Here is a 13,389-nt window from a genome sequence, read left to right on the forward strand (position 1 = left end):
AAAGTTTCAACACAACAATGACGGCACTGATCGGCCAATCAGATCGGCGTAAAAGCTAATAATAATTATAATAATAATTATAATAATAATGATAATAATGAACCTCTTTGTGTCCTCTCCTGCAGACGAAGGCGGCTCTGGCAGAAGAGAAGAAGTTCCAGCAGCACATACTGGGCCAGCAGAAGAAAGAGCTGACCAGTTTACTGGAGTCACAGAAACGCCAGTATCGCCAGCGCATGGATCAGCTGAAAGAGGCACGAACACAAACCCACACACAACCAGAAACCACTGATACTGATCCTGGGTCAGCTCCAGGAGGGTTAGGACACACAACAGAACCACTGATACTGATCCTGGGTCAGCTCCAGAAGGGTTAGGACACACAACAGAACCACTGATACTGATCCTGGGTCAGCTCCAGGAGGGTTAGGACACACAACAGAACCACTGATACTGATCACCCCACTGCAAAATGACGGCCTTCAGATTTCATGTTGTTTAATATTCAATCAATGAAGCAGAATATAGTTTAACCTCCGCAGTGATAAAAACAACGACTACAGACTTTAACACAAAGAGTTTCTAATGTTTTAATTCTTCTTTAACTCTTAACTATCTTTTGTGTGTGTGTGTGTGTGTCTGTGTGTGTGTGTGTGTGTGTGTGTGTGTGTGTGTGTGTGTGTGTGTGTGTGTGTGTGTGTGTGTGTGTGTGTGTGTGTGTGTGTGTGTGTGTGTGTGTGTGTGTGTGTGTAGGAGCTGAACGAGAACCAGTCGACCCCGAAGCGTGAGAAGCAGGAGTGGCTGATCCGTCAGAAGGAGTGTTTGCAGCAGATGCAGGCGGAGGAGGAGGCCAGTCTGCTGCGGAGGCAGCGGCAGTACTACGAGCTGCAGTGTCGCCAATACAAGAGGAAGATGCTGCTGGCTCGTCACAACCTGGAGCAGGATCTGCTCAGAGAGGTAAATACTGAAGGAGAAGCTTTTATTTATGAGATTCATTTAGATTTTTCATCCACAAATCAAAACACAAACCGTCCTGCTGCCGCCAGAGCAACAACTGTGGATTCATCCGCTGCTGAAAATAGTCCCAGACAAATGATAAGCTGTTTTAGGAAATTAACAACTCGTCCTCCTCCGTCCTCCTCCTCTGTCCTCCTCCTTCCTCTCCTTCCTCCTCCTCCTCCTCCTCTGTCCTCCTCCTTTGTCCTCCTCCATCCTCCTCATCTGTCCTCCTCCCTCCTCCTCCTCTGTCCTCCTCCCTCCTTCTCCTCTGTCCTCCTCCTCCCTCCTCTGTCCTCCTCCTCCTCTGTCCTCCACCTCCTCTGTCCTTCTCCTCCCTACTCCTCCCTCCTTCTCCTCTGTCCTCCTCCTCCCTCCCCCCTCCTCCTCCTCTGTCCTCCTCCTCCTCTGTCCCCCTCCTCCCTACTCCTCCCTCCTCCTCCTCTGTCCTCCTCCTCCTCCCTCATCCTCTGTCCTCCTCTTCCTTCTTCCACCTCCTCCTCCTCTGTCCTCCTCTTCCCTCTTCCACCTCCTCCTCCTCTGTCCTCCTCTGTCCTCCTCGCTCCTCCTCCTCTCTCCTCCTCCTCTCTCCTCCTCCCTCCTCCAGGACTTGAACAAGAAGCAGACCCAGAAGGATCTGGAGTGCGCCATGCTGCTGCGGCACCACGAGTCGACCCAGGAGCTTGAGTTCAGGCAGCTGGGCTCGGTGCAGCGAACCCGGGCCGACCTGATCCGGACGCAGCACCAGACCGAGCTGACCAATCAGATGGAGTACAACAAGCGGCGGGAGCAGGAGCTGCGGCAGAAACACACCATGGAGGTCCGGCAGCAGCCCAAGAGCCTGAAGGTACGCAGTGATAAAAATGTCCTGGAAAGTTATTATTCTGCACCTAAATTATGCTGTTTTCTGATAATGTGTCTCCCTCCGTTCAGTCCAAAGAGCTGCAGATCAAGCGTCAGTTCCAGGAAACCTGTAAGATCCAAACCCGTCAGTACAAAGCTCTGCGTAACCACCTGCTGGAGAGCACTCCAAAATCCGACCACAAGGCCGTCCTCAAACGCCTCAAAGATGAGCAAACACGTAAGCTGGCCATCCTGGCCGAGCAGTACGACCACTCCATCAACGACATGCTGTCCACACAGGCTGTGAGTAAGGCAAGGAACCCCGCGCACCGCCTACACCGCCCGACACCACCCGAACCCACCCGACACCACATCAGCTCCTTTCACACCACATCAGCTCCTTTCACACCACCTGAAACCACATCAGCTCCTTTCACACCACATCAGCTCCTTTCACACCACCTGAAACCACATCAGCTCCTTTCACACCACATCAGCTCCTTTTACACCACCCAACACCACATCAGCTCCTTTCACACCACATCAGCTCCTTTTACACCACCCAACACCACATCAGCTCCTTTTACACCACCCGACACCACATCAGCTCCTTTAACACCACCCGACACCACATCAGCTCCTTTTACACCACCCAACACCACATCAGCTCCTTTCACACCACATCAGCTCCTTTCACACCACATCAGCTCCTTTTACACCACATCAGCTCCTTTTACACCACCCGACACCACATCAGCTCCTTTTACACCACCTGACACCACATCAGCTCCTTTTACACCACCCAACACCACATCAGCTCCTTTTACACCACCCGACACCACATCAGCTCCTTTAACACCACCCGACACCACATCAGCTCCTTTTACACCACCCAACACCACATCAGCTCCTTTCACACCACATCAGCTCCTTTCACACCACATCAGCTCCTTTTACACCACATCAGCTCCTTTTACACCACCCGACACCACATCAGCTCCTTTTACACCACCTGACACCACATCAGCTCCTTTCACACCACATCAGCTCCTTTCACACCACATCAGCTCCTTTCACACCACATCAGCTCCTTTTACACCACCCAACACCACATCAGCTCCTTTTACACCACCCGACACCACATCAGCTCCTTTTACACCACCCGACACCACATCAGCTCCTTTCACACCACCCGACACCACATCAGCTCCTTTCACACCACCCTCTCTCAGACTCTAAAGTTGTTTACTCGCCGTCCTGCAGCTCTCCTGCAGCAGCTGTTGCTCTACTGATACGGAGGTTGTGTTCTTGTTCTTGCAGCTGCGGCTGGATGAGACGCAGGAGGCGGAGTACCAGGTGCTGAGGATGCAGCTGCAGCAGGAGCTCGAGCTGCTCAACGCGTATCAGAGTAAGATCAAGATCCACACGGACACGCAGCACGAGAGAGAGGTGAAGGACCTGGAGCAGAGGGTCTCCATCCGCCGAGCGCTGCTGGAGCAACGGGTAACAACACCTCACTGTTCTAGTTTTTATTTATTTATTTTATATATTTATTTATTTATTTATTTTTTATTATTATTTTTTATTTTATCTAATTTTTTTTGGTATTAAATTTATTTCAGTTTTATTTTTATTTTAATTTTTAAGTCTCTTTGACTTTTATTAATGTAGTTATTTTTATGTTTAATATATTCTTATATATTATATTTATTTCTTATTTTATTTATATTTTATTTTTTATTGTATTTATTGTTATATTGTATTTATTTCTTATTTTATATATATATTATTACATTTTATCTCATTTATTTTTGTATATTTATTTCTGTTTTATTGTTTTTATTTGTTTTTTATTTTTTATATAATAATTCTCTGTTTTACTTTTATTTTATTAATTTAATTATTTTCATATTATATTTATTTGTTTTATTTGTATTAATTTTTATTATTTTTTGTTATATTATATTCATTTATTATTTTATTTATTTTTATGTCATATTCTATAGTTTCACATTAAAACAGACACTCAGACAGTCTGATCATGTGACCGCGTGTCTGATCATGTGACCGCGTGTCTGATCATGTGACCGTGTGTTTCCTGTCAGATCGAGGAGGAGATGCTCTCTCTGCAGAACGAGCGCTCGGAGCGGATCCGGACGTTGCTCGAGCGTCAGGCTCACGAGATCGAGGCCTTCGACTCGGAGAGCATGCGTCTGGGCTTCAGCAACATGGCGCTGACGGGCATCCCGGCCGAGGCCTTCAACCAGGGCTACCCGACCCCCAGCCCGTCCTCGGGCTCCGGCGGCTGGCCCTCGCGGCCCGTCCCTCGCTCGGGGAGCCACTGGAGCCACAGCGTGCAGAACTCGGTGGCGACTCCGTCCTGGCGCAGTCAGAACCACGGCGGCGGAGGCTTCAGCCGGGCCGAGTCCGTCACTTCCTCCCACGGCCTCGGCAGGGACAGCGAGCTGCACAAGAGCGGCCGGGGCCACCACCCCTCCTCTTCCTCCTCCTCCTCCTCTTCCTCCCACCACCAGCAGCAGCACTACCTCCCTCAGCACTACCAACACCACCAGAGCACTCCGCACCTCTACCGAGAGAGCCACGAGCGCCACGACGGCAGGGAGCGCGAGCGGGCCCGGGAGTGGGTGGGAGGAGGGGGCCACTACTCCCATCACTCCCAGGGCCACCACCACCATCACCACCACCACCACCTCTCCACCCACGCCTCCTCCCAGTCCCTGGCTCTCCTTCCTCCCCCTCCTCCGCCTCCCCCCATCTCCCTCTCCTCCTCCTCTCCTCCTTCCTCCGCCTCCTCTTCCTCGTCGTCTCAAGGAGGCTACGGAGGCGGGGGCCTCGCCGTCAGGGGCCCCACCCTGATGGCGCTCAGGAACAGCCCCCAGCCTCTACGTAGGACGGCCTCGGGGGGCCCGGGGGCCGGCGGGAGCGACGGGGGCCTCAGCCGCAGCACGTCGGTCACTTCTCACATTTCTAACGGCTCTCACCTGTCGTACTCGTGAGCTCGCCGCCGTCTCTCCGAACGGACCTGCTGTTGCTATGACGACAGCAGCAGGTCGACGCTCATCTGAGAGCAAGAGGAGGTTTTTTTTAAGAGGCTTCACAGATCTGAAGCAGAGCGAATCGATCATTTAAAACAAAACAACAACAAGCTCCTTTTTTATTTTAATTTTTAGAGATTTAAATTTGAACATCTCCTTTCTCCAAAAAAGAAAGAGAGTAAACCTTTTTATTTGTCTTTTTTTTTGTGCTTTTTGAGTCACTACAGAATCAGTTTTAGGAGCCTGTGTGATGAAGAGTCGACCTCTTCCTCACAGCGATGGGGGGGGGGGGAGGGGGGTAAAAGAAAAGAATAAAAGCGGCTAAAATCTGATTCACGTCCACATGTGAATAAAAACGAGCCGCAAAATGAACAAAGTTGAATTTTACGTGAAATCCAACAAAATAATCCCATTAGTTGGTGATCTGTCGCACAGTGCTGATAAAACCAGTCTGTAGGGTTTTATGCGTTTTTAATGGTTTCCAGTTTGGATCTTTTTGCAGGTTTTCTGAAGCGAGAGGAAAGTTGTGGAGCTTCCACTTGGCTGGCGGTGCTTTAAAAAAAACAACAAAAACCACTGTAACTAATGTAAATAACAGTCAGCTGTAAACCCAGTTTTTTGATTTCTATGTGTTTCATACATTCAGCGAGGGAGGGGAGGGAGGGGGGGGGGAGGCGGGGGGAGGGGGGAGGAGTCGACCAAGGGAAGATTTCTTTTTAAAAAAACAACAAAAAAAACACATTTTCTTTTATTTGTAGTGATTCTGTTTATTATAAGTACAAAAAAATACAAAAAACACCCAAAAATCACTGCCATCTGACCCGAGACAAATCTACCACACTGCCCTTTAAAGTCCTGCTAGAGAAACACGCTGGATGGTTTAACTGGTTTAACTGGAACCAGAAGAGAGAAACCAGTTTATTAACTCTGAGTGTTCAGTACAAAACAAATCAGAATTCATTTAAAAACATTCAGTCAAATTTACCCCGTCTGTTTTATGTTCCTTCCTTCCTTCCTTCCTTCCTTCCTTCCTTCCTTCCTTCCTTCCTTCCTTCCTTCCTTCCTTCCGTCTGTCCTCCCTCCCTCCTCTCTTTCTTTCCTTCCTCTCTCTTTCCTCCCTTCCTTCTTTCCTTCCTCCATCCCCCTTTTCTTCCATCCTTCTGTCCTTCTCTCTTTCTTTCTTTCCTTCGTTCCTTCTTTCCTCTGTCCTTCCCTACTTCATTTCCTTCCTCCCTCCTTTCCTTCCTTCTTCATTCCTCCTTACTCCATCCTTCTCTCTTTCTCTCCTTCCTCTCTCTTTCCTCCCTTCCTTCTTTCCTTCCTCCATCCCCCTTTCTTCCATCCTTCTGTCCTTCCCTCTTTCTTTCTTTCTTTCCTTCCTTCCTTTCCTTCAACCCTTCCTTCCTTCTTTCCTCCCTCCCTCCTTCTCTCTTTCTTTCTTTTCTCCCCCCTACCTTCCTTCTTTCCTCTGTCCTTCCCTAGTTCCTTTCCTTCCTCCCTCCTTTCCTTCCTTCCTCCTTCCTCCTTACTCCCTCCTTCTCTCTTTCTCTCCTTCCTCTCTCTTTCCTCCCTTCCTTCTTTCCTTCCTCCATCCCCCTTTCTTCCATCCTTCTGTCCTTCCCTCTTTCTTTCTTTCTGTCCTTCCCTCTTTCTTTCTTTCCTTCATCCCTTCCTTCCTCCCTCCCTCCTTCTCTCTTTCTTTCTTTTCTCCCCCCTACCTTCCTTCTTTCCTCTGTCCTTCCCTACTTCCTTTCCTTCCTTCTTTCCCTTCCTCCCTTCCTTTCCTCCCTCCTTACTCCCTCCCTCCCTCCCTCATTTCCTTCTTTCTTCCTCCCTTCCTCCCTTGACTCGAGGACAACAGGAGGGTTAAAGTAAAGCAACAGAATATATTTTGGGGCATTTCCTCGTTAGATTACTAATCAGATAAAACTCTAATCAACATTTCTGCTTTTAATTAATCATTGAAGCAAAAACACCAAACATCAGATTTAATATTTCTGACATTTTTCAGAAGAAATAATCAATTTATTAGAGAAACAATCAACAGATTGATCAATATCTTCCTGTTTGAGTCTCTCAGTTTAATCTCAGCTCCAACTATTGATTTTATATTAATTATTGATTTAATTACAGGTTTTATTTTCCTCATTTATTCAGAATTTAACTGAAAATGATCAACAGAGTTTATCCAGGATGAAAACTTGAATCTGTTTTTTTAAAGACACAACTAACGATTGTTTTAATAGGTTTTAATTGATTAGTTGTTTGGTCATTAAAGTCCAACATGATGTCATCGACTGTCTTCATAATACTCAGTTTACTGTCATAAAGCAACTAAAGAAAAAAGAAAGAAAACATTCACATTTAAGAAGCTTGAATAGATATTTTTGGACGTTATTTCTTCTGATTATTACTGAACACACAGACGATGATAAACTCTTCTGATTTCTGTTAAAACACTAAAAATAAAACGACAACAACTAAATAAAAAAAAAAGTCTGAATTGTCGGCTGCTCCTTTTTTAAAGCGACGCTGCCTGAAAGAGAGAGAGAGAATTATTTTTTTGAGCACTAAAAAAAACAACAAACACACAAAACCTGCGTTCAAACGTTGCTGAAAAAGTGAGGATATGTGTGTGTGTGTGTGTGTGTGTGTGTGTGTGTGTGTGTGTGTGTGTGTGTGTGTGTGTGTGTGTGTGTGTGTGTGTGTGTGTGTGTGTGTGTGTGTGTGTGTGTGTGTGTGTGTGTGTGTGTGTGTGTGTGTGTGTGTGTGTGTGTGTGTGTGTGTGTGTGTGTGTGTGTGTGTGCTGACAGCTTACCTCCTCCTCTTCCTCCTCCTCTTCTTCCCCACCTTATTATTTTTATTTTTTTTCTTCCCCTTGTCTGCATCTGTTGATAAAGATGTACGTGTGTGTGCATTTACAAGATTAGTACAATTCAGTGCATGGAAACAACCCTTGTGTACAGACGGCATTTGTATGGATTTAAAAACATGCACACTACCTATTTATATAAATGCATATAAATGTAAAGATACCTGTGTGAGCGTTTAGCAGGTTTATCGTTGAAGATTGTTCACTGTTGAAACACTTTTGACTTGCATTGTACTTACGAGTGTAAATATAAGCACTAACTTTTAAGACTGTGTTAGAGTAATAATAATGATTTTATTTTGTCACGTGAGTCATACGCCAATTTGTAATAGACAAATAGATGCTATCATTATTATTACTACTACTGCAGTTGTAATATTTATGTTGTAATGCTAAATTTTTAAGGTTTTTTTTTTTTTTTTTATGTAATTGCCAATTTTGACCACTAGGTGGGGAATACGCGCAATGTTACTGTGATAGAGCTATTAAAGAAAAAAAACTACAAAAAAACCAACTACAACAAAACAATATAAATGTTACTAAGGAGGACAAATTAAAAGGACTACATTTCCCAGCATTCCTTGCAAGGTCTCAGGGGGAGAAGAGTCTACTGGGCAGGGCTGCGTTGTACTTTTTAAGTTTTATTATTATTACTTTTTAATTATCATCATTATTATTTTTGAGCCAGTATTAAAACGTGAAGCGTCGCATTCCCACGTTCTTTCCTTACATTCGGTGCCATGTTTTCATTTTATTTCTTTTATTTCTCTCCTTTTTTGTTTTTAAATAATTCACACAGTCGTTTAAAAGGTGAATTTTTAAAGGTGATTTTACAGAGAAAGTCGTTCGAATAATAAGAAAGATTTGATAAAAGTGTTTAATTGGTTTTTATGTGTTAAAAAACAAAATAATGAAAATATTACATCATAAATATGCTGAGAATGAACAGCAGCTACTTTAGTTTATTATTCATCATTTTATTATTTTATTATTATTATTTTATGTCACATTTAAGAAAGTTTTTGGTTCAAATATTAATACAAAATCAGATAGTTGGTTGTTATAATTGAGTTTAAATGTAATTAATTGTGTCAAACTACATATTTGACACATAAAACAACTTATTTTCTGTCAGTCTCAAATATTATAACCAACTAAAACCAAATGTTCTACTTTATTTTAAAGCTTTTTATTGTTTTGATAATTTAAGCTGCAATTTTTTTATCATATAATCCAAAAATAGTCCAAAAAAAAAGTTAAAATAATAAAATAAATCAGATAAAAGTGAGAATAAAAAAGCAGCTTCTTCTAGTTTATTAGTGAAAAATCATTTTGACATAAAACTACAGAAAAAGTCGAATTAGTTAAAAAAAACATTGTAAATTGAGTCAAATATAAAAAATAACTAAACCAATTTAACCCTTTTATTCCTGCTTTTCTTTATAATTTAGTTTAAAACTCCTTTCAGGTAGTTAACAGTGAATTTTTAAGTAATTTTACACAAAAAAAAAAACTTTCTGTCCCAAAAAAATAAATAAATTAATAATCTTTTGCAAATTAAATCAAATGTAACACAGAAACAAACCAATTAAACACTTTTCTTTCTACTTTTCTTCATAATTCTTTAAAATTTCACCTTTTTCTCTTTAAAATTACCTCTTTTTAAATGAACCTAAACATAAGTATTAAATCAAACTCCCAGAATCCTCTTTTTCTAAACACCTCATCATTTGATTTAACACAGTCCGAATAGGTAGAAACACAAAACCTAACAATCATCTGGTCGTTGAGTCGACCTCGTTGTGATCCGATGCTGTTGCTGTTTGGTTGTCATGGCTACCTCATTTGCACTGATAGTGAAAGAATGTTTTCAGGTGGGAGAAGAAAAAAAAAAAGAAAAAAAGAGCGCAAGACTTTAGAGTAGAAAATAAAAAATAAATGTTTGTGCAAATGCTGAAATAGAGAGATGAAAGAAGAAGAAGAAGAAGAAGAAGAAGAGAGGGATGAGCACTACAGTAAAGGACGACGTCATGCTGGACTTTTTAAAATGTTTTTATTTTATATTTTTCTGTTACGAGGAATAATCTGCAGTTTTTTTCTCCTGATTATCCTCAAACATCCCTCAATGATTATATATATCTGAACAGTGAGATTTCTTATTGCCAACTTTCTTTTTATTATGTTTTGTTTTTTCATTCAGTGCCGACCATTCCCTTCTTTTTAATTCATTGTGTTTTAATTTCTGCCAATTTTAATTATTATTATTATTATAAAAAAAAAAAAGAAAAAAAGCTGCACTGGGTTTAAGATTTTAAGTCTTGAGTGTAAAAAGCGAGCAGAGAAGGAGGAAGAGGATGAAGAGTCTTCGTCCACGTTTTGGCCAAAAAAAGAAAGAATAGAAGAAGAAAAGAGAAGAAGAAGAGAAGTGGTTGTTTGGAGGGTCGATGACGTCGGGAGAAGTTTCCAGGTTTTTTTTGTGTTGCACATGTAAAGATTTCTTTAAAAAACAAAAAAAAACACATAAAAAAACTGGAGTTTGAGAGAGAAACGTGACATCTGCAGGTCGTCACGGTAACGCCACGGTGATGTCACGTAGTCGAGATCGTACTGTAAACTGTTTACGGCCCCGAGCGCTCAATCAGGGTCAATCTGTGCTAAGTTTCTTTATTTTTATTTTCATGTCATATTTTTGATTATTAGACTTTTTTTTTTTTTTTCTTGTTAAAAGTGAAACGATGAATCGACCAATCAGGAGACAGAAACTTTATCAACAATCGTATTAAATTCAATTAATTAAAGAAGACAAAAAAAAGCCCAAACATCAACAACAGCTGCAACTAATGATTTATATTAATTATCAATTTAATTATTGATTTATTTTCATCATATTTAGTGAGAATTTACTGATAATGAACAAAATTGATCCTAATTGTCTGTTAGGGACAACTTTTCCACTGTTCCTTCTTTCCTTCCTTTCCGTCTGTCCTTCCTCCCTCCTCTCTTTCTTCCCTTCCTTCCTTCCTTCCTCCCTTCCTTCTTTACTTTCCTCCCTCCTTCCTTCTTTCCTCCGTCCTTTCCTTCCTTCTTTCCTTTCCTCCCTCCTTTCTTTCCTTCCTTCCTTCTTCCCTCCCCCTCCTTCTTTCCTTCCTTCCTTTCCTCCCTTCCTTCTTTCCTTCCTTCCTCCCTCCTTTCCTTCCTTCTTCCTCCCTTCCTTCTTTCCTTCCTTCCTCCCTCCTTTCCTTCCTTCTTCCCTTCCTACATCCCCCTTCCTTCCTTCCTTCCTCCCCCCTCCTCTCTTTCTTCTGTCCTTTCCTTTGTCCTTTCTTCCCTCTTTCCTTCCTCCCTTCCTTCTTTACTTTCCTCCCTCCTTTCCTTCCTTCTTTCCTTTCCTCCCTCCTTTTTTCCTTCCTTCCTTCTTCCCTTCCCCTCCTTCCTTCTTCCTCCCTTCCTTCCTTGACTCGAGGGCAACATGAGACTTAAAATTAATTTTACTGTCACAGAAAAACAAAATATTCACTTGTGAAAGAATCTGGAAGCAGTAAAATGTTGTTGATCATGTTTCTGTCGATCAGCTGATCAATAAATGGGTCGATCAATCGTTTCAGCTCGGTTATAAAAAGAACAAGAAGAAGAGATTCCTTACTTCCTGTTTTTTTTTTGGGTCCAAAAGGTTCAGATGGAAATGTTTCAGTGTTACAAACAGGTCAATAAACTGAGGAGCAGCTGTGATGATGAAGATGATGAAGATGATTGTGTGTAGAGCAGGATGGATGTGTGTCTGTCACCATGGAGACGTGGATGGTTTGGTTTGGGGGGGGCGGGGCTTAAATGTTCAGGTTCAATGCAAAAAGTGGCGGGAGGAGGAGGAGAAGAAGAAGTGTCGTTAAAAATGAAAAATAAGATGTACAGAAACGTAAGTAACGAAATAATTTTGGAGAAATAAACGAACAAAAAAAAAAATTGGGAGTCGTCGTCTTTGTGTCTTTGATTCAATAAAAGAATGAAAAGTACAAATAAATCCATCCATCCCTCGTTCCATCCATCCATCCAATTATCCATCCATCTATCCATCCATCTATCATCCATCTATCATCCATCCATCCATCTATCATCCATCCATCCACATATCCATCTATCATCCATCCATCCATCTATCTATCATCCATCCATCCATCCATCCACATATCCATTTATCATCCTTCCATCCATTGTCACATTCACAGATTTTTTCATCATTTGCTTTTATTTATTTATTTATTGTTTTAATAACTTTTTATTTATTTTAATAATTTTTTGGTAATTTAATCAGATATTAAACTGAATTTTTTAGGTAATTTGACAGAAATTCATTCAAAAATGATTTCAAATAATAAGAAATCAGATAAAAGTGTAAAGTTGTTTTTTCTATTGAATTGTTGCTATTTATTTATTTACTCTTTATTATTTTATAGGCTTTTTATTATTATATATTTTTTCCTTTTTAACCAAACGTACTGTAGAGATGCCTTCATACATTTAGTTATACATTGTATAATGACAATAAAGACTATTATATTATATTATATTATATTTGTGTTTATATGTTTAAAAATATTAGTAGTTTGTTGTTATTTATATTTAATTACTACTTTATTGATCTTTGGTTTCTTTCTCAGTTAAGACAGCAACATAAAAATAGCCAAAAGTTGCACTAATGAACATATGTTCATGTTATTATTACATAATAAATAATAATAAAACACTGTTATGTTTAAAGTACATCACTTAAAATAAGAAACCTCCACAGAGACGTGCTGCTGCTGCTGTGGGTCATAACTTTAACATACTTGTGATATTTCTCTTTTCTCAGAGGACTTTAATTAATTAAAAAAATACTAAAAATAACTTTTCAATCTGTTTCTGGGGGAAGAATTAAAGGGGAGGCGCGGAGGGCTACGTCACATTACGTCACGGCTCAATTTTATAGGTCAAGCTCGACAAAATACAGGAAACAAAAAAACGGAAATAGGACTGTGTTTCAAGAATAAAAGCAGAATGACGCGTAATGTAGTAAATATTTAAAAGGCACTGTATGTGTGAAAAAACATACAACATATTATGTTATATTATATTATATTATATTATATTATGTTATGTTATGTTATGTTATAATATTTTATATTATATTATATTATATTATGTTATGTTATAATATTTTATATTATATTATATCATGTTATGTTTTGTTATGTTATATTATAATATTTTATATTATATTATATTATATTATATTATATTATATTATATTATGTTATGTTTTGTTATGTTATTTTATATTATAATATTTTATATTATTTTATATTCTACCATGTTATGTTATGTTTTGTTATGTTAAGCTATATTTTAATAATAATATAATATAATAATAATTTTATTTTGTTAATATGTTGTTATTTGGCATTTTTAAATCATTTTATTGTGTTGATTTGTTTTTTAAACCATTTTTATTTTATTTTGTTTATTCGATGAAAATTCTAAATAAGTCATATGACGCATTTATTCTGAAAAATTCCCCCACCGGAAGTTATCTCCGTGTGTTTTCAAAGTAAAACCAATTGCTTGACGACCAGCCGCTGACAGGAA

At 40.3% G+C, this 13,389-nt stretch overlaps 1 protein-coding gene across 1 annotated transcript in view; it reads left to right on the forward strand.

Annotated features, from left to right (window-relative positions):
- Nucleotides 1-5,088, forward strand: part of taok2a (TAO kinase 2a) — a 32,260-nt gene extending 27,172 nt beyond the window's left edge. The window contains 6 exon segments of the mRNA XM_062438204.1: nt 126-254; nt 754-957; nt 1,604-1,843; nt 1,930-2,142; nt 3,160-3,342; nt 3,945-5,088. Coding sequence (XP_062294188.1) covers nt 126-254; nt 754-957; nt 1,604-1,843; nt 1,930-2,142; nt 3,160-3,342; nt 3,945-4,856 — 1,881 coding nt within the window. The 3' untranslated portion in view covers nt 4,857-5,088.
- Nucleotides 5,089-13,389: the final 8,301 nt, after the last annotated feature.

The sequence above is a fragment of the Scomber scombrus genome, chromosome 18 (genome assembly GCF_963691925.1).
Source record: "Scomber scombrus chromosome 18, fScoSco1.1, whole genome shotgun sequence".
Taxonomy (NCBI): Eukaryota; Metazoa; Chordata; class Actinopteri; order Scombriformes; family Scombridae; genus Scomber; species Scomber scombrus.